The sequence below is a fragment of the Drosophila pseudoobscura genome, chromosome 2 (genome assembly GCF_009870125.1).
Source record: "Drosophila pseudoobscura strain MV-25-SWS-2005 chromosome 2, UCI_Dpse_MV25, whole genome shotgun sequence".
NCBI lineage: Eukaryota > Metazoa > Arthropoda > Insecta > Diptera > Drosophilidae > Drosophila > Drosophila pseudoobscura.
In genome coordinates this window covers 2,813,424-2,841,215 of record NC_046679.1, presented here as the reverse complement: position 1 = coordinate 2,841,215, position 27,792 = coordinate 2,813,424, and the positions used below count along the sequence as shown (strand labels likewise).

The 27,792-nt window shown below is 46.6% G+C and overlaps 3 protein-coding genes across 4 annotated transcripts; 1 reads left to right on the top strand and 2 right to left on the bottom strand.

Annotated features, from left to right (window-relative positions):
• Positions 1–979: 979 nt before the first annotated feature.
• Positions 980–11,369, bottom strand: LOC4800433 (uncharacterized). Its single transcript, XM_033376470.1, has 6 exons — positions 10,834–11,369; positions 10,647–10,773; positions 5,519–5,908; positions 4,730–5,457; positions 4,395–4,670; positions 980–4,323 (listed from the first exon to the last, which is right to left on the bottom strand). Exons 1-6 carry the CDS (start codon positions 11,153–11,155, stop codon positions 1,073–1,075), a joined length of 5,094 nt encoding a protein of 1,697 aa, XP_033232361.1. The 5' UTR covers positions 11,156–11,369; the 3' UTR covers positions 980–1,072.
• A 4,378-nt stretch (positions 11,370–15,747) lies between these two features.
• Positions 15,748–17,774, bottom strand: LOC4800435 (uncharacterized). The gene has a single exon (XM_001357676.4). The coding sequence runs from the start codon at positions 17,426–17,428 to the stop codon at positions 17,171–17,173; it is 258 nt and encodes an 85-aa protein (XP_001357713.1). The 5' UTR covers positions 17,429–17,774; the 3' UTR covers positions 15,748–17,170.
• Positions 17,775–22,692: 4,918 nt separating this feature from the next.
• AstA (allatostatin A) lies at positions 22,693–27,785 on the top strand. 2 transcript variants are annotated; one of them, XM_015183029.2, is made up of 3 exons: positions 22,693–22,947; positions 26,419–26,857; positions 26,907–27,785. In XM_015183029.2, the coding sequence occupies exons 2-3, from the start codon at positions 26,467–26,469 to the stop codon at positions 26,990–26,992; spliced, it is 477 nt and encodes a 158-aa protein (XP_015038515.2). In that variant the 5' UTR covers positions 22,693–22,947; positions 26,419–26,466; the 3' UTR covers positions 26,993–27,785. The 2 variants fall into 2 exon arrangements, with proteins under 2 accessions (XP_015038515.2, XP_001357714.2); XM_001357677.4 differs by having other exon boundaries at positions 22,694–22,947; positions 26,922–27,785.
• Positions 27,786–27,792: the final 7 nt, after the last annotated feature.

Sequence of the window (27,792 nt, the reverse complement as noted above, 5' to 3'; positions counted from 1 at the left end):
TCTTCGATTTAATGTGCGTCGGACAGATTCGACTATCAGACCAATTGCCAACATTGCAGGAGACAAAACTTGGTTGGATAGTGTCAGGAAGCATTGATAGCTCGGAGAATAAGCGTGCAGTTTTAGCCGCTTTTGAAAATTCCTCCTCCATCTCTAATGACGATTTTCGGGCCACAACGCTGGAGTACCAAAACTTAGAGCAGCAATGCAGGAAGCAGCTGCTCGAGTGCCAGGTGCAAGTGGAAAAACTGCGATCGGAGAATCAGGAACTGCAGCGCGAACTTTTCAATATATTAAAAACCTACATATCCACGCTAAATGAAATTCAACTTTCAACAATTTCTACACTGCCAAATTTCCTGCCATTCTATGCAATTACAGAGGTTCCCGATGATCAAGACGTAATCACGACAAGCCGCCTTCGTAAAGAAGCGCCGATTGCTGCGTTCGACGAGCATCCCAGCGTAGCCGCCAGCTGCGCCCAAGCAAGCATCTTCAAGAGGGCCGTTGGAAAAATAGCGGTTCTGCCCCTTCAGGATGGATCTGTTGAAAGCCTTTGCCTTCCAACGGGGGGTGAATGTTCGGAGCAGAACCCAGCCGATTAGCTGCTTACCAAATAGCACCTAATTCTTGGCCCTCAGCCGCTTATTTTGTTTGTTACTTATGTCTATGTCACTCATTTGTTTGTTAAAGCTTTGCGCTTGCTTGCCCTGCTAAACGCTCTCTGCCAGCTCGCTCTTCGCTATCTCCGCTTTGCGTCTGCCTACCGACGTCGGCCGAGCGAAGCTGCGCTTAGCGATCGGAGCGGCAATGTAAAGGGCAGGCAAGCCACACTTGCAATTTGGATGTCACGCATTAAAGAACATATCGCAATTTTATTTCTGCGCCGAGTTTTATTTAATTGAAATAATTAGTCGGCCGATTGGGGATAAAAACCATTATCTCCACAAGATTCTTCACTTTATTTTGATTCAACGACTAATGAAATGAATGATGGTTGCACTTTATTTCGTGATTTTATAATTTAAATAAGTTAATAAATGTTAAGTAATCTAGGGCTTATTTGGCATTACTAGTTGCTCTCAGATGCTGCCACAGTGGTTGACTCTCCTCCCTCCTCTTCTCCCACGCCACTAGCCCCCGCCTGCTCCGTTGTGATGTCTGTTTCTGTTTCTGTTGCTGTCTGCGGTGTGTCCGTTTTTGTGGTTGAAGGCGGCGCTGTTTCCGGGATTGCTTTCAGATCTTGTTTCTTCCATCCATTGTTAAAAAAACGTATGGGAGTGGGAACCTCTCCGGTAGGCGCCACATCCAAGCTAAGGGTCGGCGGTTGAGGCAACGGCGGCTCTTCACTGGCCTTGTTATAGATGACCCAGTTATCGGGTCTGTCAGGCTTGGTTAGGACTGTGATCGGGGCAAAGGCCACGCTGGCGAGCTGCTTGAGCTTTTGAGCTTTCTGCAGGGCGCCATTGGCAGTTTCAGTTCCAGTCCCTGTCTTGTCGTCGTCATAGTCGTCCGCCTCGTCGGCTAGAATGTCATTGCCCAACTGCTTGCCTAGGCTGTCCGGGAAAACGGTCACCTTGCTGTTGGTTATGCTCCGCGTGGAGGTGGACAGCATGGGTTTGGGAATCTCCGTCACATAGTGGCTCTGAGTCTTGTTCTCCAGCATGTGCAGTACGTAGTTGTCGTCCAGTGCTGTGGCGTTCGTTGTAGTTCTGTTGTTGTCTGTGGCGTCCAGCGTCAGTTGTGGTCTCAAGTAGCCGTCCTTGTCGTATTTCTTGGTCGACATCCCAGTGCTGTCTGTTCTGTCCAGGTCGTTGCTGGGCTCGTCCTCGTCGTATACGTAATCGTCGTCGTTGTCGTTGTCGTTGTCGTCTTGTGTGCTCTCGTCCTTGGTAATATTGGAGAGAGTGCGGCTCACATAGTCGTAGTCTTGTAGGTACAATTTGTTCTCGGTTTTGATTAGGCCGTTGTCATTGCTATGGTTGTGTTTGATGCTGTCTGGTCCTGCTTCCTTCAGTTCCGGCGTCCGTCCGTAAAAAGTCTGTGTGTGCGTATGCGTAAGCGTCTGTGGTCTGTGACCGGAACTGGAGCTGGAGAACGGACTCGTATTACTGTTGGAGCTAAGCTCTCGATCGTAATACAGCTCGCTCTGACCTGGCTGATAGTCTGGCCTATAAGGCGACTGTCCAGTCAAGCCGTAGCCCCCGCCACTCTGACTTTGCGGACGTGGATAAGAGCTAAACACCGGACTGACCTCGGGACTGGGACGTGGTCGTATGTTAAAGCTAAATGTGCTGTCGGCTCCATTGGCACTGGCCACCCCCGAGATGCTCCCAAAGTTGCCCGCACTCACGGCGCTGCTGGAGGCATGTATATAGCCCGAATGTGGGCTTCCGCCTATCTGGGAGCTGGTGGACACAGGATACGACTGATGATTGGCGCCTATCTGGGAGCCGGTGGAGACGGGATACGAGTGAACCGAAGACGGTCTAGGAGGGTACGCTGGACCCGCAATGATGTGGGAGGTTCCCACATTCAGGGGACTGTTAACCACAGTATTCTCGTAGTGGGGCCGCTCCTTGTGGGGCTGGGAGATCGGAGTCGGTGGCGTGGGAGAGGGATGTCGATTGCCGAGCGGATTGAAGCCGCTGGTGGCAAAGGTCAGAAAGTTCTGGAATATGTTCGGTGCTCGAGTAGTGGTCTGTCGTCTGTCGTCACTGTCGTTCAGGTAAATAATCGTAGGTGGCTTCGTCCTGTGCGACTGTGTGCTGAGCTCCTGGGCCTGCGGCTGAAAGTAACTGTAGCTGGGAATGGGCGTGGTGCTGGCGTACTCCCCGTAGTGTGGGTCGTAGTTGTGGTTCGTGTTGTACGGTTTGTAGACAGTCGTGTACTCGGCATAGTCCGCCGTAGAAGAGGGTCGAGTCTGTGGACTTTTGTTCGTCTGTCGTATGTTGATCTCGATCTCGTACTGGTCGGCGTTCGGTCCGTTGACGACCACCTTCTGGGGTCTCGTATAGATCGGTCTACTCTGGTACTGTCTCAGTTCAACTCCGCGTTTCGTGGTCTTGTTCGTCTTGGGCGCCTTGGTCAGTAGTGTCGATCGTCCCAGGCTGGCTGTGGTGGCAGTGGTCTCGGTTGTGGTTCGATTGCGTTGTACGTGCAGCAGTCGAAAGTCAGCTGTCTTGTCCTGTGATTTTGTCCCCTGTGCAAGTTTCCTTGAGACACGTTTCGGGGCCTTCATGTCGTCTGTTTTTTGTCTTAGTGGGTCAATGGAGGTGTCTACGTCGTCTTTTTGAGCAGTTGTCACGTTTGTCAGTGGCTGTCGGTCTGCGTCTTTTGGGTCGGTTTTATCCGGTTTCAGTGGTTCAGTACTCCGTAGCTCTGGCAGTTCTACTACGTCCTCGTCTAAGTTTACGTTCACGTCCGTGTCCACGTCCACGTCCTGGTCCCCGTCTTCGGTCTCTGTTATTGCATCCGAACCAGTTGCATTCCCGCCCGCGGCATGCCTCAGTTCGATGGGGACATTATTGATGATTACCCTGCGCTTGAGACCCGTACCCTGGTCTGGCCTTCGCACGTTCACGTTCTTGATGTTCAGTGTTATTTTGGGGGACTTGTCCAGTTTGTTGTTTACCCCGCTTCCTGTCTTTCGGGTTGGCGTCACCCTACGATTGTTATTGTTGTTGTTGGTCGTCAGTGTCTTGCGTTTCAGGTCGAGTTTGTCGCTTAGTTTTGTGATGTTGCCACTGCTGGGGCGATGGAAGCCACTGGCCGAATTGGCACTGACCTCCACCTGAGGCCTGACTGGCTTCACGCGATTGGAGAAGCCAGCCTTCTCCTCCTTGATGATCTGCAGGGAGCCCAGCTCTGGTTGTCCGATAGGGAACACCTGATCAGGCTGCTGGTGATGTCCTCCAGCCTCAAACGGATCCTGCTCCAGCCAGGGGCTCAGATCGATGGGTGCCAGGCTGTCCACTCCACAGTTCTGACGCTCGTTGTCCGTGAACTCTGCGGGTATGAAGATGTGCGGCTGGAGGGTACCTCCACCCACTGTCCGGCAGAGGACTTGCGCCAGGGACACCCGTCGCAGCGAGTGCAGCTGGGCGGGCGTAAAGGAGCTCTCGAAGCCTCCGTTCTCATACCAGAATCGATCGCCCCGCCGGGAGTTGCTGAATTGCTGGGCAATGATGCAGGCAAAGGTCGGACCCACCAGGCCACCCACCACCGGACGTTCCGCGATGCCGCCCACAAATAGATCGATATCGTGGACGCTGCGGTAGGCGTGGCCAATACGCTTGGCCGACTCCGGTCCGACTACGTTGGCTATGGGTAAAGGAAGTTCATTGATGAATCTCTGAAAGATTGAAGCGGGAAATGAGAGCCGGAATAATTACCAAAATCATCCCAGCTGTGGATGGGAGTGAGGCCACAAGGCACTCGCCAGGCACTATACGGGGCTATGCCATGATCCCTGCCCCTCTGTATGTTGATGGCAGCCAGGTCCAGGCCAAAGGGAAAGCCGGCCGTCTGGAACAAATGATTGGTCAGCTCCGGGGTAATGAATTCGTCCCGCTTGAGGGCACGCTGGGAGGCTAAGCCTCTGAGCAGGCGATGCAGGGAGCCCGCCGAACCAATATCTCCTCGCTGGAACTCCTCATGGAGGCTGACATCTGGAGGAGGAGGCAAAAATAAGTTGGGAACATTCAAAGGATACCAGAGGATGACTCACTATTATTGATCACATTGTGATGGCGATCGCATCTCGTGTAGGAGTTCTGGACCAGGGAGTGTCCAAAGCGGAAGGCAGCTGCGGCAAAGGCATTGGCAACCGTGGGATTGACCTTGGAGCTGTAGCGCTCGTAATAGCCCGTCGAGAGGAGGTCCAGGTCGAAGAGACGGCACACCTCGCGGCCCAGGACGACGGGCAGAAACTCGCGGTAGGTGATGTGCTGGAACATGGCGCCCACAAGTCGCCGCGTCTCCTGGTAGACCTTCTCGTCGCTCCAGTGCGGATTCATCTCGCTGAGCTCCAGGGCAATGCGGTTGTGCTCGCCCACCCAAACATGGTGCATGGCCAGAAGGCCGGGCTGCTCTCCGCTTCGGCCATCCCCGGAACGGATGCACTTGGTGGCTATGGCTCCACGCTGACAGACATCCTCGGCGGGATCTCCGCGTCCGTAGATGAGGAGGCCGTGGCGGAACACTCGTCCATTGTCCGAGGACTTGGCACTGTTCGAGTAGATGGGCGAGGCGTCGATGTAGGACGTGACCTGGTTGGTCTGCTCCCGCCAGGACAGGACACAGTCGCGTCGCTGGGCCGGAGCCGAACGCAGGAACTCGAGGCAGCGCACCTTGAGTGGGGCCAGCCAGGGATCGTCCAGGGGCACCTTGATGGGGAAGCAGGCGGGATGGAAGTCCTTGCCGCCACAGCAGCTGGGAATCGAGCCATTGATGGAGCTGCCAAGAGAGCAACGAAAATCTTAGAAAGCTGTGAAAGATTAACAATAGTTTGGCTTACCGTGGCTGAGCCGTGGAGGTCATGTCGTGGTCGAGCATCTGCCCCCACTGGGCTATCATCAGGGTCAAGGGTGCCTCGCCCTCCCTTGCTCCATGGACCAGCAGACTCACGAACCGGGAGGAGGATAGCGGGCTTCCATCCGTAGAACTGCGGACAGTGTCCACACCATCGCCGTATTCTGGCGGCAGGAACCGATTGAAGGGCATCTGGGCGGTGCCCCAGCGCGGTCGCCGCTTGTTGTTGCAGGTGCCATCGTGGGTGCGATACCGCTCCGAGGCGGGCATGCAGGGCGGTGGATCCCGGGGCGGACAGAGGCCCTCCAGGGCCGTGCGGCGCAGGGAGATCTTCTGGGCGTGCGACTGGCGGGCCAGCTCATCGATGTGCTGGAAGCTGTCGAGATAGAGGCAGACGGAAAGAGAGACAGAGTCGAGTGATAGTACTAGGATCTCAGGACATCATCCTGGCTGCCTACTAGGCTCTAATGGATCTGGCTTCCACGACATGGCTGCGCTCAAATTTCGTATTCGAGTGCTGCCTGACACCGTCGCCGGCTTCTATTTATAAAACGCTCCACTCCGCCAGAGCCGAGCTCCGAGCGGAGTTGGTGGAAACGGGTTCGCGGGCCGCAGCTCGCTGCTCCACTGCTGGCGGCGGCATCAAATTGGGATCCACCATCCACGAATTAAAGCAAGTTGCGTTGTCTGCTGTGTGTTTTGTGACTGAGAGTGTGAGAGTGCAGGTTTTTTCGAGGCGGGAAAACGCATAAGAAATCGCCGAGCTTGCCGCTGGCTTTAATTTACTCGCCTTTGCTTTCCATTTGCCACATTTATTAGCAGGTTGTTTTTGTTTTTTTTTTCGTTGATTTTCATTTCGTTTGAATCTTTGGGGGGTATAATCACTTGGTCATGAAACATGCAGTGTCACATAGGGTATAATCGCACAATTTAATTGTGGGAAAGTTATCCATAATACAGGGTCACTTTTTTTGCAGATTGTTCCCTAGTTGTAGATACATATATATTTATCGAAGTAGCAAAGTGCCAATAAATATTGTTAAATAATTATGGATAATTATTTATCCGAAACCAAGCGTTTTCAGAGTATCTGAGCCGTTTTGGGATTTCTTGTGAATGAAAAGCCATCTATATTTCTGTTCTATTCGATAACGATGTCCTTTTAGGAAATATGACTCAGCAATGTTTCCATTAATGGTTTTGTGCAACAGAGCTTTCGCATTGTATTAGTACGGGTAACCGTCTGAGTATTTATATTTTTGTTGTAAGTCAGAAGTTTAGTGATAATGAGCTTTTTTGCAACCTAAATGACTCAAGAAATACAAAAGAATTTTAACAGAAATTGTTTTATCTGGCCTACATCCAAAAAATGCTGCACATAAAGATATCAAGGCAAAAATGATTATTCTATCGCACAACTCCAATTAAGCAATCTATGATCTATCCAAAAAATGCATTTAATCTATCACAGGAAATTGGAAAACTCTCAAACTTTCTCTTAATTTGGACTCCCAATTGTTAGCAATTTCTACTTCCTGTCCGGGCCATAATTATCCTGTGATCTGTCGATCAATCAATCTTCTAGATATTTTCACTGATGTTTGAGATGGACAATTAGTAAATTAACTTTGATTGTGGGTTGCTCTTGGGAGGATGTGCAAGTGCTAGTGTATAATCGTTTCGGCACGTTTTTCCGGTTTTCCTTCAGGCCATTTGGCAGGTGAAAGTGGAAATGTTTTCCCAGGCTTTGTTTGAGCTTTGTTTGTCATTGCCCGCTGTACAATTTATTTATAAAGCTATTTTTGGTATTGTGTTAATAATAAAATAAGTCCATAAAAAGCCAAAAGCCCTTTGCCTTGCGTTCAGGCAGCGTATGCGCAATCTCGATCACAGATGCATAGGTACATATGTATGTATAAATATATAGTATATGTAGATATGTAGGCATGTGTGTATATCTACAAATGTGTGTGTGTAGGAGTAACAAAAAGCGCAGCCGCAGCCACAGCCACGACAGCGTTCATTGAACTTTCTGCACAGACGACAACGAAAACAACAGCAACAAAAATCCACAATACAAAATTACAAAAACTTTCGTATGGCTGGGAAGCTTGAGGCCGAATTCGAATTCGATGCTCGACGTCGACGCTGGTAGAAAACGAAAGTCGCGTCATGTTTGTGTTTCATTTTCTGTTTCTTTCTTTTCTTCTCCAGCATATCAGTGGAAGTCGTCGTAGTCGTCGCTGTCGCCGTCACCGTCGCCGTCGTTGTCAAAGTCCGCTGTCTACGTCTGCGTCTGCGTCTTCGCCTCAGTCGCCCGTCTGGAGCTTTGTGTTTAGCTTTGCCTTTCGCTCTTTTGTTGCTGCTGCCCCCCTGCTCTCCCCCACCGTTTGATGTAATCAAATTGCGAATACCGAATGCGAAGCTTCCAATGGTAGTGCTGGGGTGGGTGCGAGAGGGAGGGCGAAACTTCGATTTGCTTAGATTTGGTTATGCCCACCAATACCCTTGAAGAGGGTACTGTTATTTCGTTCAGAGCACTGCGATGCAAAGAAAGCTTTTCCAATATTTAGATTTTATGTGTGTTCTCTCGATCAGTCAATACGGCCATGGAGATGTGGGTCGGTCTGTTAGTAGTAGGAGTAGGAGCGTCTATACAAACTAGTAACGAAGCTTTAAAGCTATCTGGTTGTACTGTTAGGATACGATACTTCTTTTCCTTGTAGCTAGTAAGCTGGAGATCTATTGTACATATGTATGTATATCGTCTGTACTTGGAACATCACTGCAATAAAGTCACGTGTACGCGGATTATGTATGCAGATGAAGCTAAGTTTTGTATTCAGTAGAAATTTCGAATATTTACTGAGCAAATATATTAATCCTTACGATGCAAATTTATGACATTCTATCGCTTTATCCCTTTGTCTGCTATTCTCTCTCTACTTTGCCTTTACTTGTCTGATTTTGGAATACATCTCTAGTGTATGGCGTTCTGAGTAATGCTTTGAGTGCTGAGTACTTCGAGATAGTACTGCATTTGAGAGTATCTTTATCTCCGGATACGATACTGGCAATTTTCTTGAGTTTTTTTTTTCTAACGTTTCTTGTCACGTTCGCTCAATCGCTTTCTTTGGCTTCTAATTTGGCTAAATGCTGCTTTTGGCACTACTAACGAGCCCCACATCATCATCATCTGCTGAATGGCTGGTAGGTAGGTATCTGTTGATATTTGTTGATATTTAATTAAACCCAACATGTTGGCCATTTCGTAATTTGATTTTTTAGCCATTGGACAGCCATTGGACAAACATTCCCCACAGTTATGGCCATCAGCATCTTTTGTCTGGACGGTTCGATGTGGTGTCGCCTCATTGATTGCAATTACATAAATGTATTTTTGAGAGCTTTGCATTTGGCTCGGTCAGAGCTCATTGCACCTGAGCCCCGTCACCTGTGGCCCCTCCATCTGGAGTTCCCAAAACGAGCTGCCAAATGGACCCCACCTGTGGAGATTGCCTGTCTTTTTGGGTGAAAGTTCTCGACTTTGTTTCGAGTTAATGCGTTTTATGAGTTTGTGTGTGGAAAATCGCATGGATTTTCCACAGCCACAAGCTGGAAACCCAACCCGTTGTGAAAAGTGAAAACTTTGCCAGTGAAAAAACTGGAAAAACTTCGCTTAGAGTCGGAGTCCGAGTCGGAGGTGCATTAAAGTCGCAGTCAGAGATGGTGGCGACTGCCATTTCCGTTGCTTATTTCAAAGAGGTCATTTAACCCTGGCGTCTTTAATTTACCTTCGCCTATCCCCTGCCATCACTTGTTTTAGCCTGGCCCGATCTGGTCTGGTCTGTTGGCTTGTCTTGCAATTATCCGGCATTTCAATGTCAAAGTGAAAGTTGACTCTTAGTCATGAGCAGTCACAGCCACAGCCACAGACACAGACACGGGCACACTCCCCGCCCGAGTCCCATCGTTTTGGCTACGATTTTTGCTGCCGGTCGATTTTCGCTTCATTTTGGAGCACTTTTGCTGATGGGGCGGGGGTCGCACTTCCACTTGAGCCAACTTCCAGGCCATGCCACTTCCACTGCCACTGCCATTCCATTCCCAACTCCAACTCATTAGCCATGGCTTGGCTGCTCTCTGCTCTCTGCTGGTGCTGTGCCTCCGCTGCCATGGATGCCGTAGAACTCGTTAATCAAGCGAGAAAGTTGCCAACGGTAATTGGTAGGAGAAGGAATGGCCGGACGGACAGGGGCTCCGCACAGGGGGTACCGTACCTACTCGTATGTACCGCAGGGGAGGCTTCCTCAACTCAATAATACGAGTCATATTGCTCACTTTTTCTGTCTCTGTCTATGTCTTTGGCTCTTTTTGTTGTTGTAACTGTTGGTTTTGCATTAGATTGCCCGCGGCCAAGCAGCTCGAGTGTGCGGCATGCCGCTCTCCTGCCGGACACAATCGAGGGCAGCACACAAAGTTTCGGCTATAGTTTTGGAAGGGTTAAATATTTGCCTAATGGGGAAGCACACCCAGAAATCCATAAAAAAGGCAGCGATATGGTAAAAAAATCTATTGAGCAGGGACCTAAGAACCTCTACTAAGAGCCTCTTAATTTAGTGCCTAACCTAATAAGAATCATAGAGCACAATTACCCATCCTTTCCTATTGGATAGTTTCAAAATGTTCGTTTGGAATGCACTTTTCGACAGGGAGCTCTAGGACCAGACATGTATTGGAGTCCCAATTGATTTACCAGACATTTTGTCCGTATTTCATCTATGAAGATGATACTCATAAAGATAAAGGATCACTACAAGGAACATTCCCAACATTATGCAATTAATTAAAGTGGAATATTTCACTCGTACTCGTATACTCTCTCTATTCTTCATCCCACCCTCGTTTGATGAAATCGATTCGGTTTTTAATTATGCGCCTCGCTTTTGCGAATAACTTTTTTCATATGTCATCGCCACATACATATTTGCGGCTGATGAACTTATGCCGCACCACAGCAACCCACACTCACACCCACAGCACATCAGCCACTCAGCCACTCTTAGGAGTCGCACCACCCACTGTATCTGCATGTGCCACCCCCTGAAACTTACTTTTTGCGAAAGGCCTTGGCTGCTGCTATGGTGGCATAGGCGGCCATCTCCCGCCGCTCGGTGTCCACGGTGGGGGCATTGAAGCGGGAGAGCATCGCGGCCGGATGATTGTCCTGCAGGGTTTGACCTTTTGCGGTATGTTCAAGGATTGGAATGAAGGTTAGGTCGGACTACCACACATACACACCATTTCGCAGTATCTCCGGCTGGATGCGGCCATAAAGCTCGGCCATGGCGTCCAGTCCTTGCCGCACGCTCTGCTGCAATGCCACATCCATCAGGGTGGGGCGACGTGAGCGTCCATTGCGCTCTCTCTGGAATGTTCCCATCTCAATCTCAGCGTCCATGTGGGCCTCCTCCTCCTCCTCGAGTGGGATCAGCGGGCGGGGCAGCTCCTTGGTGGGTGGCTTGCTGCTGGCATTTTCCAGATGAAGGGACTGGGAAAATGTCGCTAGGAGCAGCAGGACCACCACCACCATCAAAAATGATGGCTGCAACATTCCAAGCATTCGGCAAAGTTCTGCAAAAGATCACGGCATTCACAAATACATCTAGGCATAATCGTGTATCAAATTGATTCATATTTGCATATTTCATGGCTGCAAATTATGGATGGATTGCACTACTCTCCCACCTTGGGGCCACATAAATTATGAAAAACATGGCTTAATCAATAAGCTGTCTAATTAAACTTAATTATCGACGAAGTTACAATGTTGTGGGTCAGCAATCTTGATAAATCATTCATGTTTTTACTGCTATTTCTGTTATGATTTGATTCAATCGATTACATCAGCAACGATAACAAAAACAGAAGCATTTCAGCAAAAAAGAGATATTATTCAATTTTATTTTGCTATGTTGGGGCTGCCCACAGCTAATTTCAATAAAAAAAAGGTAAGAATGCAACAAACAATACTACGCAACGACTATAGGAATACCTATTTCTTTCATAGCTAGAAATATTAATGGTACAAAACTGCACTTATTTTGGTGGTGAGATCTCCTTATAAAGTATATACCCCAGTATACCCCAAAAATTAGCTACAACTACAAATTTTTTTATCGCCAAACCATATTTATCACATTTTTCGCTTATGTATTTTTGTGTTATTGTTTCTTGTTTTGCACTTTTTCTGCATTTTTTATTTAATTCACGCTTTACGCTGGCTGCGCACGAGTGGTTAAGTGCTTGCCGCTATGTTCATACCCTTTTACGCGGAGAGTTGATTAATTATGTGGTGTGATTGGAATACTAATTGACTTGGGAATTAGTTGGAGTGAAGACTGCAGACTGGAGCAGCTCTAATCTTGGAGAAATCCCAGTCATTCCCAGTCAATCAATGGGGAATGCACGTTGCCAGTTTATTCTTTAAATTCCTATATGTAGGATAATATTTCTTATAGCTGATCTTTGAGGGTATCTATGGCATTGGACAACCCCAAACATAGCTTTTCTTTGCATTGCTTATGTCTTGATTCGTTTTTGCTGATTTGATGCAATGCGGATCACTTTATATGCTTCAATGGCCACATAACAGGCGTCAAGACTGGCAGTTCTCTGTGTAATAAACTATGGTATTTCTCGAGTGTGCAGCTCCAAAACTGTTACCGGGGGGCTCTCAGCTGTTTGCCAGCCAGAGGAGTTGGGAAGCAGAAATGCCGGGGTTTGGGAATGTGAGGTCCAAATAACTCAAAGATTTGAAGCTCGGAAAACTGGCAATTCTTAAAATCGGAGATTGCACTATCCTAAGCACTTTTAATTGTTTAACCAATTATGAAATTAGCCGAGGCTCTGGGCTGTCAGATATCTAGTTTTGCATAAGGCCCATGGCTTTTTCCCTCAGCCCTCAGCCTCCTCTCCCCCTCCTCCATCCGCTAGAAACCACCAGGAAGTGGCTGTTTTGAGAGAAATTTTCCGGATGGCCGTCGAAGCGTTATGTTTCTTTTGGCCACGCTCACTTGGCCAACTGTGGCAGTCGGGCGATTAATAATAATCAATTTGTTCGCCGATCTTTTGCGCAAAAACGGAAATTGATTTAACCAAAGTGCAATTTGTAATGTGATTAACACCTGCCTCAATTAAGTAGCTGGAGGCGGACTCTGGTCTGGTCTGGGCTGGACTTTCGCGAAGAGTTTTCTTGGTACTCTCTGTTTGAGTGGGTGTTGCTCCTCGTGACTCCTCGTGGCTCCTGGGGCTGGGCTCTCCTTGTGGCCTGTTCGAATATGCCGCACACACCAAATAGAAACTTTTTCGCGTTTGTATCTTTGATCGTCGTAAACCGAACTAAATCGATTCTCACCTCACGGCTGCCATTAGAAGCCGAAAGAAACGGAGATGCCGATACGAGACGCCAAGCTGTGCCGTGCCACAGAGTTGCTCACCAAAAAAAAAGAAGAAAAATACAGAGCCAGAGCCAGAGCCAGAGCCAAGACCCAGAGCAAAGAGTGTTCCCAGGCAAGCGACCAGTTCTCTGTTGGCTTTCATTCACTCGGTCTCGTAGTGGCAGTTTTGTTGCCCCCCTCCTCGGCCACTCCTCCATCTGTGCCCCGATCTCCCTCGATACTCTTCTACTTTTAAATATTTATTATTTATTTTTTAACTTGTTGGCGCTTATCGCCGGCTCCGCGGTGCGCGGCCCCTCCACGACTCTGACTTTTTTTGTCCAGTATTCAAATCGCAGAAAGAGAGAGAGCGAGAGAGAGATAAAATGCCTCCGGCTGCATAAAGTTCCCATTATAGCCGGGGCATAAGAAATGTCTTACTACATTGTGGATTGCCATTCATCCACTCATCCACTCCGCTGATGCCACAGCCGCATCCAAAGAGTCAACCAGTTCCACATCCACATCTACGTCCATGTCCACGGTCCCCGGTCCACGGTCCACGGTCCATCCATCGCCATAGCCGGTCCATCAAAAGATGCCCAGCTGGATGCTTTGCCACCGCTCCGCCGCACCACCGCTCCACCGATGGCTTATCGCCCGCCATCATCGAACTGCTTTCAATTAGAAGAGAAAGTTCTTGCCACAAGAGCATGCAAGAAAAAGTGAAAAAAGCCAAGACAGAAATAAAAAAAATAATCAACCAATACAAACACAAAAAGAAGTGCTGTTACCAGCGGATTGGATGGTTTTACTCTCAGCCCAGGGAGGGGACAATGAAGGGATATGGGGCACGGTCACAGTCAGATCGTAAAAATTGCACCTCATAAATTAAGAATTTGATGTATCACCCAACAAAGTGACAAACAATAACACTCGCACTTCCACTCACACTCCCAGTAACATTCGCAGTCGCAGTCCCAGAGATCAGCGTGGATAAAGAGACCTGAAGATCTGTGATCTGAACCGAACCGAACGGAACCGAGCGGAAAGCAGAATATGCATAGAAAAGGCATGACATCAGCATTGCAAAAAGTCTCAAAATAGAAATGGAATAGTGCGGTTGGCAAGAGTCTTGACATTGCAAAATAGTTTATAGCAAAGAGATTAAAAAAGGGGGAATTTTTTCAAAGATATGGTAGATATATGGTAGCTGATAACATTAAAGCGATTACAGAATATGAAGAATATTAGATTCTATAAAACCCAATAGATTACCATGAAAACCGAGACGAGATTCTTGTACAAACTTTTCTCCAATGATAAAAGGAGATCCAAGATCATGTTTGAAATTCCGTTACAAGAATCCAAAAACTTAACAGAGATTATGCTCAGGGCACAAAAGATCGCTTCATAAAATATAGGGCTAATGATTCCATCAGAATTTGGATGTTTTGTTATCTTCAACAAAAATACAGAAACTTTATAAATAATAACAGGAAATAGTTGTACTTCGATATTATATCTATCAGATCCGACTAAGAGAGCGATAATAAAACAGTCTAAGAGAGTCCCATATAAGCTTACGAAATGAAAGTCTCTTTTACAAAGGCTAATAGCGATTGCTAATGGGATTTTCCATCCCCTTCGGATTCTCGAATTTTTTTAAAATTGCTTTCAACTGTACTTACACGTGATGTTATCAGATCTGAATCACATAATAATTATGAAATCGTTTGAGTATAAGTGTACTCTGGAGAGTTGGATGGGCATTTCAAATGATGCTGAGTCCAGCTGCAGAGGTACATATGTATATGAATAAACGAAATAGGCATAGTCCGGCAGCAAGATGAGAGCCATAAATGGGTTCAATTAGCATTCTATATAGAATTTCAATTACAGATCAAAGCGATTCTCTCAATTGGTAATTGGAGTGACGTTCCATCTGGTTCAAAATGCACCAGTGGTGGGCGTTGCATTACGTATACGGCTCATACATTAAGTATACGTAAGCAAATAAATAAATAAATTTGCTTGACAAGAGCCACGCACTTGGACAATTGGCTTCAATTGAACTGTATGCGCCGTGCCCTCCAAAAAAGAGTACAAACAATCAACAACCAGAACCATAAAAAGGCTGACTTTGATCCACTAAGCGACATACATCCCGCGAGAGCTTTTAAGAGCGCCGCGAGAGGAAGAAACAATATGGGAATGAGATGGAACTCTGCTGCTGCTGCTGACGACACTTAAGTGCTGGACAGCGACGGCGGCGGCGACCGAAACCTGAGAATGAGACTGAGACTGAGACTGGGTCACTGTTACGAGCGTAAGAACCAGCGAGTATGCTCTGCTCACACAGGCAGAGGCCCTCCACATAGGCAGAGCGATTGATAATTAGAAGAGAGTGGGACAGAGAGAGAGAGAGAGAGAGAGAGAGAGTGTGAGCGCGATAGAGGGACAGTGGGACTGATAGACGGACAGTGGTGGAGGCAGAACACACAAAAAGAATCGCTGAAATAATACACGAGGCGCCCCCTTGGCTTCTGACTTCAGACTTCGCTTTCGTTTCGCATATTTTACTTTTCCCCTTTTGCTTTATTGTAATTTATAATTTATTTGAATTTTGTTTTCTGCCGTTTCTGTTTCTTCACTTCTTCTTTTTTCTTACTTTCACGCGCAGAGCCAGTGGTGGGAGAAAAAGGTTCGCCTCCCTCCCACGCACCACCATTGTTCGGAGTAATTGAAATTGGCAATCTCTTGAAGCGTTTTTCGGTTTTCGGTTTTATTAAAAGTTCGATTTTTATTGGCCCTTGTTAGGATTAGCCTTATAAATAGATTTACAAGTAGTACAAGTAGATAGGTGTATTATATTATATAGTATATTATCTGATATAATAAATATGTATATTGTGGATGCGCTGTCATGCTCTCTATACGGGTACGTGGTCCTCCTAATGCCTGACAAAAGCGCATGGTCGTTGTTCAGAATGTTTGCCATTTACAGCACTTTGTTTGATTTTGATTGAATTTCAATTTCTGTATAATTTTTTAATTTTATTTCATTTATTTTCGCTTCCATTTTAGTACAAAATCACTTGAGCAAACATGATCCCATTAAGAGGAATATAAATTTTAGTATTTCATTTTCATTTTCGGCTCCTCTTCATTCGTTTCTTCAAGCATATACAATATGATTATTAAAAATAATAACAGTTGTATAAGTATTAATGGATATATGCATGCATGTATGTATGTATAGATAGTTATATTTATATGGTTTAAAGTGTATAGTGTATGTGTGTGTGTGTGTGGGCTACGTGCTTTGCATTTTGAGCTGCAGCAGCACCTGGAAGTCTCCAGACGCGCAGCCCAAAACTGGCAGAGCGCGTGAACAACAAAAAACAAAATTAAACAACATTGTAAAGTGTATAAATGTAAGGGCATGTGTGTGTGTGTGTGTGTGTCTGTTTGTGCGCTTACAAAATAAAACAAACTTAAAGCTAGCCATGTGTGTGGTGGTGTGTGTGTGAGAGTACAGCTAAAGTATTGCACTATATAGTATATATAAATATGTGATAAACAATTTACATCGAATCGAATTCCCCTTTCTCGAAAGAGTTGGGCTAATCATCTTGTTTTTTCAGATAAAATATCGAAAATTAGTAACTGAAGGAACAGGAGCATGAACTGGTTTAAGGATATCATCATGTAGTATACAAATAGAGAGAGATAAAGAGAGACAGTTGAAAGTAATAGGATGCACTAACAGAACTACAGTGTGGCAGATAATCGTATAAATAAGTGATGTTTTTAGTTCCCTTTTTTTTGTAGTTGATTTTTTCTAGATTTTTCTTTTTTTGGATAGTTGTTTTTTGTTTTGTTTTAAAGAAGGAATGTCTTTCTTAACTGTTGGCCACACTCATCCAGCAAATCCGCAAATTGCTCAACCCCCGTAAACACCTTTGAAGCCTCTAACATCACCCAAGCAGCCGCATCCAGTGTGGGATGCGGAATCGGGACGGGACAGGATCCAACGCAATCTGAAATCCCCTAAAAACCCACTGCACAGCACTCGAAACACAACCCCGATGACGCCTGCGTCCAGCATCCAGCATCCATTATCCTCCTACCATCTGATCCGAACCGATCCCATTCCATCCCATCCCATCCCATTTGATCCCATCCCAAATTCACTTTCAGTTGCGTCGCTCGCCGGCGCGCGTCGTTGCCGCGTGCCGTGCCTGCTGCTGCTCCTTGTCGCGCAACTCCTTGATGGCGCCCACTGTGCCGAACATCACCTTGGCCGTCAGCTGTGTGTGGTGCGAGGTGCTGGACTTGCCTCCGCCGCTGGCTGCCGTCTCGCGGTCCAGACCCGTGTTCGCATTGGCGTAGGCGCTCGTGTAGGAGACGTAGTTGTTGTTGAGATCGCGACCGCAGCTGCACTGATGCGACATTTTGCACGTGGTTTGCTTGGATGGTTGGTTGGTTGGTAGCTCCGACCGATGGGTGGATATGGATTGCTGTATGGATAATTCCACACTACTTATTCGGTTCTGCGGATCGCTGTCTTCTGATCTGCCAGCTATTTTTATTTGTCAGCTTTTCTTTTTCTTTTTTTACTGGTGCTTGCGTGTGGGAGTGCTTCTTATTTTTTCTTGCGGCAGTTCTCGGAAATGAGTGACCAGTTGATCCGCCTGCGGTTCGCCAATTGATCGCGCGTGAACAGAAATCGTCGTCCGATAGTCGCAGTCGCTCACACTTTCACAGACTCACTAGAACTAATTTCGAAAAGCTGTGGTGTTGTTTTTGTGGCCAGACCCCAGTCAGGCGGCCAGGCAGCGAGCGTCGGCAGCGCAGCAGCAGCACAGCAGCAGCGGCAGCCCCACGATGAGCAGAGAGCGCCAAAGAGAGCGATCGGCAGCTGAGCAGCTGAGCAGACCCCAAGAGAAACACTGAAAACTGGCTGCGATCGCTTGCTGTTGCCTGCTGGCTGCGCCGCTGTCTCTGTCTTGGCTGCAGTGAAATGATAAATTTCTCTACACTCTGCAGCTCCGATGAGCCGTCGCGTTGTTTCGGGGATCGGTCTCTGGGCTCGGCTCGGGTCTTGAAATGGGAGGCCAGAGCTTCAGATCCAGCTCTGACGGTGCTGCTGTTGCTGCTGCTGCCGCTGCTGCTGCGCTGTGCTGCTCTGCTGGTTGGGAGAGCTTTCTTGATTGCAGCAGAGTGTTATTTCTAATGCCGTAGCGCCCCTCCCACCGCTCTTCGGCGGACATATAATCGTCGACGCTGCGCTTGTGTAATCTTTACGTCGTCTTTGTATGGCAACGATTTGGTTTTTTTTATGTTTTGCTGTTATTTCTTTTTCAGTTTCGTGCTTTTTTCTCTCTCTGTTTTGCTCATAACAATTTGCGAATTCCAAAGGCACGCTCCCAAGAGCCGGAGACCAGGTGAAAATCACTAAGCAATGCAGCGGATCACCTGTTGGCTCTCCATTCCATTCCACTCCACCCGCCTCCGCTCGCTCGTCTCTCCCATCCACTGCTGGCATTCACTAAGTTTCATTCACCTTTCGGGGCAAAGCAGACAACAAAAACATTACTGTTTTTTGGTATTTTTCTTATTTTAATTTTTTACATAATTCAATGCACTTTGTACGCACACGGAGCGGAAATGCCATTCCATCTTTGTGAACCTGACCCCAAAATTGGAAGAACTAACAAGATTTCTATCGCATACCAGCAGCTGGAAAGCATACGCATCTAGATCTAGAATGACATAAAGCTGGGGCAAACGCCGAAGCAAACGCATTCGCTTTCGATCAAGTGGCCATATCACTTTCCTCTGCCAGAGACCTGTACTACCAGTTTTCTCCAAGAACTCCAAGCGGTGTGACCCATATAACAGCGACGTCGGTGTTGACGTCAGCGCCGGTCGGCGTGAGCGAGAGGGAGAGCGAAACAAAGCGACTCGCGGCTTTCAAGTGGGTGGCAAAGTAAAGAACCAAATTTTGTGTGGAGACCGGGAGAGCGCAAGTGTTGGAGAGTTCGAAAAGAAAGCGAAAAAAGAAATTTCAATGCACCGAAGCGTAGAATGGAGAACGTACATTGGAGTACACACACACACACATTCGGTTTGCTGCTCACCTACTTCTGGGCCGCGGCGTTTGTCGGAAAGTGTGTCACTGAGAAGAAACCGAGCGGCAACAGCAGCAGAGGGACAGAGAGAGCAAGCAGAGACAGAGGCAGAAGAGAGCCAAAGCAGCAGCATTCTTGGCTTTTCTGACTTTCGTGTCTCTTCCATGCGTACAAAGTGCAGAGCCGTAGTCTGCTTGGGAGACGCTCACCTGATCGCGCCCCCTCTTCATGCTGCATTCTTGACTACGCATCTGCCCGAAGAATGCTGCACTGCTTATTGCACTTGTAAATCTCCATTCCATCTGCTTTCGACTTTGCTGGGCGCCCTGCTTGACTTCTAATTATAAATGCATATTTACGCTGCCTGTTAGTCGCTTCTACTAGTTTTAGCTGCTGCTTCGAAGAGTTATTGCTGCTACCACTATCTAACACTGCATAAGTTCATCTGGATCTCAAGTGCACTGTGAGCACTGCGTTTTTCTCATGCGCAGAATCAATTAAAAGAGATGGAAAAAAACCGCCAGACGGCATAACTTGTTGTGGGAAAATCTCCGAAAACCTGCATAAAAATCGTGATTTTCCATTTTTTATTTGTGGTTTTTAGTCTGTCTAACAGCAGCAGCAACAACTACAACAGCTATGAAAATGTTTTCTTTGCTTATTTTTTATGTTTTTGCTTATGCATTTTTTTCGGTGGGAAGTTTGCACTGCCCGTCTGTCTTTATTTGTGTGTGTGTGTGGAGTAGGTGTGGGCCAAACAGGTTGGGTGCCTCGTTGTCTTTGGCCCGGCCAACTGTGCCCAGGTTTATGATATATACACCCGGTACTTCTGGATCGCAAGGGTATATGGTATTCGATACGGAACTTGGATCTAACAGTGCTATAAAACAACGAATTTAAAAATAATGTACAGTTAATGTTGAAGATACTAATGGTGCTCAGACTATACAGATCCATAGATATAGCTACTATCGAGCTGTTATTTCAGACAAAATTCAGAAATCAAGGCGATATATCCATGTTTTTCAGTTAGTCGGTCTGAAGGAAGATCAAGACATACAAAATGAACCAATAAATTCACTATATAATAACACTTTCATTCATAACTCCAAAGATTCCACCCGTATTTAATTGTTAAATGATTTTTTTGGTTAGTAGAAGCATCAAAAAATTAGACCGTTTTGACGGGTATGCAATCGTCGGAAGGTGTCCTATGCATTTCCCACTTGTTTCCTCTTTGTTTTGGTCTGTTTTGTTTGAGATGATGATTTATGGCTGAACTTGTCTTCTGGCAAACGGACAAAAAATTGAAATTACTTGAGAGCGAGATCGAGTCACACCATGACGGCGACAACTACAACGGCAACGAGCCCAACAAAAACTGGCGCATATGCCTGCCATTATCCTCCTTAGAGCCATATGCACACATGCCAGATGCCAAATGGTAAAATGGCCAAATGAGCCGCCGGCCTCCGATTAGGCCGTTGGGAAATTTATTAACCTGTTCCGGTGCGATGACGCCCCAGTGTCAGCCCATCGAGATTAGCCCGGCCACGCTTTGGGCTATGTTTTTGGCTTCAGTTACAGTTTCCATCCAAACCCCCGCCCCCATGTCACGTTGGAGCATGTCATTAGCTGTTCTTATCAGCCTGATTTATGATCGATTGCATGTGGTGAGTATGGGCTTCCAGCCAAATCCACGTGCAGGCCATTGGGGATCCTGTATCCCCGATGCAATTGAGTCCCCAACTTTATCTTCCGTTTGTCAATGGGAGAGACCTTTGACTGGCTGACGTCATTGAGCGCCATTTGCCATTGAAAGCCATAAAAGCATGCGTACATATAAATTTCCCTGGAAAATTGCTATTGCTCTACAAATCTCAATGCAATTTCGGCTTCAAGCTGCGCTCGTGCGACATTTCCTACAACTTTCCCATAATTTTCCTCAGAGGCAATTAGCCTGAATGTGCGGGAGCCGGGAGTCTCCCATCAAATGTGAATATTTTTACCGTATTTTCCAATTAGCAAACGATTTTTCCTTTTATTTGTAATTAAACTATTTACAACTAAGCATCGTCCCAGCGGGATTTCAATTGGTAATGGCTTTCCTCCTCTGCCGCTTATTTCCTCCCCACTTTGTGGGTAATTGCTTCGAAAGGAAAGCATTGAAACGTATGGAAATAATGTTAGGAGATTCATTTCAAACGATGCTAAACATATTTATGATGAAGAGGAAAAGAAGTCTGTTAAAAATGGAAATAGGGACTAGAAACTGGAAGGGAAACTGACACGAAATCTACCAGAGAACATGAAGAAAGAAAGTACCAGAAAACCCTCTTCGAGGAGAATTAAGATGAAGTATTAAATGCCGTTTATATGAAATTTCAAAAATATTTTAATAAATGGAAATTTGTTTTTGGATTCATTGCCAAGATATTCGAAATCACTTCTCGAACTATTTATATACAAATTCAGGGATCTTTCCACGTGGAAGCATACCACAACCTTCAATAGTATCCCCCACTGCGAAAATATTATGCGAAATACTAACGACAAAGTGCGTTCGAATCAGCAAAGCGGCGACATTTGTATAATGCACAAAGGAAACAGGACATAGCAGAACCAAACCGAGCACAGATGAGCATAGCGAATGCGGAGCAGGACAAATGTGGCGTGGCATGCCCCATGGCGACATGGCGAAATGTATGCTGGCATTCCGCATAAAATTCCTTTGCGTTTCGCTTTTGAAATGTTACAGCTACAGCCACATCGGGAAACGGTGGAAAAGGGACTGCCCTTCATGTCATTCGAGTTGTCTGCCAGGTCTAAGACGGCGACTAAGGCCAAGGCGCTGGGAGGCACTTGCCTCTGCCTCTGAGTCTTGCATTTGACTAATGCGCGCCTAGCCAGCTGACAATTTTCCGTTCGAAATGAGAAATAGTTGGACTCACATTTGCAGGATGTGGGCGCAGGAGTGGGAATGCAAATCTCACATATGTATGGAATAATCCGTGGGTGTTTGTTTTCTTTTAATGAACCTCAACACCGCATTTATCATACGCACTGGCACTGTCCTTCTGCAATGAGAGTCAATTGTGTTGCCTCTGGCATGCTCTGGAAGGTTCTAAAGTGTCCTAGCTAGTGCCTCCGATGCCTACTCACCTTCGTGACGTCTTCTTCCATCCTCACATTTCATAAAAGTATCCCAGAAGTGGATAAGTTGGGGCAAGTCTGGGCCTAGAACGGCTTGGCTTTGGCTTCTACCAAAATGCAGCACGGCCATGGCCACTTGTTACATCCTGGCTGACAGCAGCCACCAGCAAGGACCCTGCGACCCGACACCACCACCATCACACGGCCCGGCCATTCAGCTCGTGTTGAGAAACAGAAGCAAACTCACCACACATTGTCGTCATCAGCACTGGCACTGGCACTGGCACTGGCAGTGTGGCAGCGGCTATGCCGTACTCCCCTTCATGTTGTTGTCGTGTGGGTGTTTTTGGTTGATAAGGGCGCACCACCACCACCACAACAACAACGGCAAAAACGAAGGAAAGCAGCGACGACTCGCTCATATAAGAGCCACGGCTCCAACGGATGCGGATTCAAAACATAACCGACATTCGATCTGTCAACGTGCAGCAGTCGAAGGAGCAGCCGCCTCAGCAAAAGAACCCAAACACTTGGCCGCGGAACATTTTGATATTTGATTCATCTCGTGTATCGTCTGTAGATTAAAGTGCATTAAAACTCCGGGGTGATAGTTTATCGTTTCGGAAAGTTTACTCGCTATTTTTGTGCTTTTCGGGAGTTTTTCCTATCGCCAATTGAAATAAGCTGTAAGTTGTGCCTGAGGATTGAAAGACAAGACTCTTTTTTCTTAAGAAAAATTTAAATCATATGTGAAACATGGTTTTTAGATTCATTGACTTGAAATGCGATTGTTTAATATTTGATTCCCATTAAAAAATAATATTTTTCACATATCAAACAGTTTTTCTGCTGTGGCTTTAAAGTTCGTAGAAAAATCTTGAGAAATGTCTTGAGAAGTATGTACAAATTGAAGTTACATTGAAGCTTTTAAAGAATCGGGAAGCAGGGAATTTTGTTAAACTTTCAGTATTAATTCATAAAAAATGCAAAAGAATTTAAAAATGTTAACCTCTTTCCAAAAAAGGAGGCTATTTTGTTTAAGAGGAAAACACCAAATAGCTATTTAAACAGATTGAGGCTTAGCAGTAATTTTGTAGTAATTTAATACACAAAAAAAGTATCATTTCCAAACTAAACGTTACGATAAACTTGTACTCGTATTACAGAATTTCTCTGTATTATTACTAGAAATGTGATCGAGATAAATGGATATATATTAGACACAAATACTATGTATTTCTGTACAGAGAGAGAGACACGTCTCACGAAATGTCGAACGAATTCCTTGACGTATTTGAAAAGGCCCCGAAAGCCCAGGCCATAATGCGGCCCCAAAAAGTATGCAAGAGAAATGAAATGCAATTTGTACCCGCCAGAGATCCAAGAAAAAGCCTCAAATTCAATTCGGCTCAATTTCAATCGCTTGGCACCAGGACAAAACCCAATTTGATTATCCACAAAGCTGGAGGCAACAATTGACATATGGCCCCAGAATCAACAGCAAAAACATTAGAGTCAGGCATTAGAGGCGGCTGGGCAGGGCCGGCGAAAGCGTTAGAAATCACATGAAAACAAGACAAAAGACAAGCCTCAATCAAATTGTAATTAAATAAATAACAGCACGCCCAAAGCAGGGAGTCCCATATATGTACACAAAATAGAAGATAAGATGGAAAAAAAAACCCAAAAGCCAGGGCTAAAATATTAAATAAACAAATCAAGAGACAATCGTTGATTGATGTGAGGGCAAGTTTTGGCATGGGCCGGAGATGATGTGTGCCCAAGGGGCAGGCCGCATGGTAGCTTGCAAAATAGATATGGGAGCACAATGTGAAATTAAAGAAAAACAAGGAAATGGCGGGCCCCAACAATAGATGGGCCAGAGGTAGCAAGACCTGCTGGGTTTTTATTAGCCGCTCTTTTGCTCGCCTAACCGCCATAAATTGGTGCAAAGAATTTAGCCACTTCATTACCTGAGCGTAACTTAATTAAGCGGCTCAGAGGGGCGCAGGAGCTGCCCCTTGGCGGGGCTTTGAATTTTAAAGTATACATGTGCAAAATGGGAGAATTTCAATTGCACAAAGCTCGATTTTCGCCTATTTCGTGGCCTCAGATCTGGCCACCTGCGGCTGCCTGAAGGAAACGGAGAGAGGAGACTGACTCTCCTCTCTGTCTGCCGTAATTTGCCACATCAGCCGAAATTGCTTTGTACTCTGGCCGACGCAAATTTCCTTATATCCTTTGGCTCTTGTTTTCTGCTCTGCCATCCGCTAAGACATTTCGCCTCTAATCTCCCCTATAGACGGGAAAGTTTTCAAACCCAATTACGGCGGCGCAAGGCATCGCCTTGGCCGCTCCTTTGAATTTCCGTTGCATTTTGTGTGGCGGTCAAAACTAATCGCCGCTGCGGATATGAGAAAAAGCTCGTCCCGCAGCTATGGCCACAGCCCACGGCAGGGCTCCGGAGATACAAAAGAGTTATTGCCGAACGCGTAAATTCATAAACAGATAATCTTTGAATCTCATTTGGCGCCAAGGGCAGAGGCGGCCAACAAACAAGATTTTATTGCAGACATGGAAATAATAGTGAAAGGTGCTGACACTTTCCACAAAAGTTGTTTTCTCTCCGGAGATTTACGATTGGTTCTGCAACACCTCAGTGCGACATCATAGTCATTGTCATTGTAGTCGCCGTGCTGCGGTTGATAAAGTCTAACAAATGTGACGATTTTCCGCCTATTATCTCGTGGCTGTTGCTGGTCTCTCCGGCCATAGCCATTGCTTTTATTGTCCTGCGTGGAAAATGCACAGCTGCCTGCTATGCCGGTGCCATTGTAAATCAAACACGGAGCTTGCGGCTCGGGGGTTCACATGGGAGCAGATGTGGTCGGCGCTTCTGGCCTTGGCATCGTGGTGTGGTGGATAGTGTGAACCTGTTGCATGATTTGTAGTTCTAGCTCTAGCCGTTGCACATGCATTCCACAAATTTATGACAACAGCCACATTTAGAGGGGGAGAGGGATGGAGAGAGAGCCCCTTTGCGTAGGCTTCAATTAATTGCAGCCCCTTGTTTGCACATCATTATGTGCGACAGCGAGCCATCAATTGGCATTGAAAACTAATCCTCGTTGGCATTAAGTCAAGTCAGCGAGCAAGGAGTAGCAACAGATGCTGCGGCAACTGATTCCAGCCTTTGGCCTAATGGAAAATTGTCATGTCCGTGATGGCAGCCAGCTTCATTTGCCTAACCAAACAACAGGACAGGCGGCTGAAGGCTTGAGGCAGTTTGAGATGAGATGATGGGGATTTAAGCAACACTTTCCGCGGCCTCTACGTGACTTTTGTCCGGGCGTAAGTGCACCCAAAGCAATGCAAATGGCGAATCCGATCTTTCAGTTGGTTCTCTGCTTGTGTGCACTCTCCATTGATGGGCCCTGACAGTGCAAGATACGAGTACAAGTAGGGTCGTCAATAGTAGACAGCACCACAAATGTTGATGGCCCGATGATGGACGGAGACTGACAGCCATTCCGCTAATGGAGTACAGGGGAGCAGTTTTAAGCCAACTAAAGGTACGGACTTCAACGACTGTCGCTGCTCGGCTTAAATTTTGGGTAATTGTAGCAGCTAATTGTGGCAGGAATTAAGCTACTCAGCAAACGTTGGAGGACAGACCCCGGAGGGGGCAAGCCGGGGACGGACTTTCGTTTCACGGATCAAATTTAACTTTTACGAGCGGAGCACTTGGGTGAAGTGGCCTGCAAGGCCAGCAGAAAACTTGTCTGCTGCAGTTCAGGTGGCCAAAGACCTTCCGCATGACAGACAGACAGAGAGATGGATAAAGTTTTGGCCACATTTTTGAGCGTTCTGCAGGGCATTTTTTCATTGGTTTCGACTGTTTTTTGGGTGTTGCTGTTTCCTGTCAACGCGGCGACATTTGTTGCCGTTGACATATATTCGCTGTGCGGGTATATGTGCGGAATTCCTGGTCGATTCTTCGCTTTGCATAAGTATTTGCCAGCGAACAACGAACCTGCCACATGGCCTGTCCCCCCTGCCCCGTGTCAGCCGCAACATTTAGTGACAGTGCACGAACGGAGGGGAAATATTGCTTAAAATTCTATTCGTTGTTTGCTCACTTTGTCTCCCCTTTGCAGGAGTCAGACGTGTGCCGTGCCCCGTGCCGCCGTGCCCCCAGCATCACAATGAACACGCTCAATGCCCATCTCCTGCTGCTGGCCCTGTGCTGCGTCGGCTACATCGCCTGTTCGCCGGTCATAGGCCAGGAGCAACGCAGCCCAGTCTCCGGCGAGGGCGATGCCGACGGCCTGCTCGGCGCCGACGAGATGGCCGATAACGGCGCCGAAATTGACAAGCGGGTAGAACGATATGCCTTCGGATTGGGCCGTCGCGCCTACATGTACAACAACGGCGGACCGGGCATGAAGCGGCTGCCGGTGTACAACTTTGGCCTGGGCAAGAGGTCGCGTCCGTACTCCTTCGGCCTGGGCAAGCGCAGCGACTACGACTACGAACAGGACAACGAGATTGACTACCGAGTGCCGCCAGCGAACTACATGGGAGTGGAGCGAGCGGGTAAGTGCCTCCATCCCGACCAGATCAATCCTGACCCTTAATCGGCCAGCTCTCCGCCTTGCAGTCCGACCTGGCAGACAGAACAAGCGAACGACGCGTCCGCAGCCCTTCAACTTTGGCCTCGGGCGGCGTTAAGTCCAGCCGCGGCGCAGGATGACGCCTCAAGTGGCACACTAAACCAGATCCAGCCGTGTGCCAGTTGGGCCAGAAACCTACTTAACTATCAATTCAAGTATTTGCAAGGGGCTCTAGGACTCTTGTATTGTAAAACTTCTCCAAGAACTAATCTAAATGTCTTTGAATCCACCTGCACGCCCTTCGTCCCACAGAATATTCTATAATAAAGCATACCGATAAACATTATGATTTCCAAACTAGTTTACTAACTCCAGACGTTCAACGGCGGCAACTAATCAGTTAAAAAGGCAATATAAAATTGCATAAAAAACCCAAAAAAAAGAAAAAAAAAAAACAAAGAAAAGAAAAGAAAAGAAAGCTCAAAGGATGAGAACGAAACTCTGGCGTGTGCAATTATCAAGGAAGAAATACATAGAATGTTATACGAATATATACATATATATATGCATATTCAATCCAATTTAGAGTACACATTTTAATGGGGCATTAGCTAATACACACACACACAGATATATACCTATAGATACATATATTGTACTTGGTGCACTCTCTCGAGTCTGCGAGTGGCATTTCGTTGCAACCGAAATAACCGAAATTGAGGCGCATAGAAGGACAAACTTGAATATTGGGAATATACACAAGTAGCATACTAATATTGATGTATCAAAGTGATTATTAATTTAACTATCTATATATACATACATACATACAAAATATATGTAAATGTTTTGTGAATACATGCATCTATTCCTAAATAAACAGCACAGCAGCATGGTGCAAGCAAAACACGTAGGGGA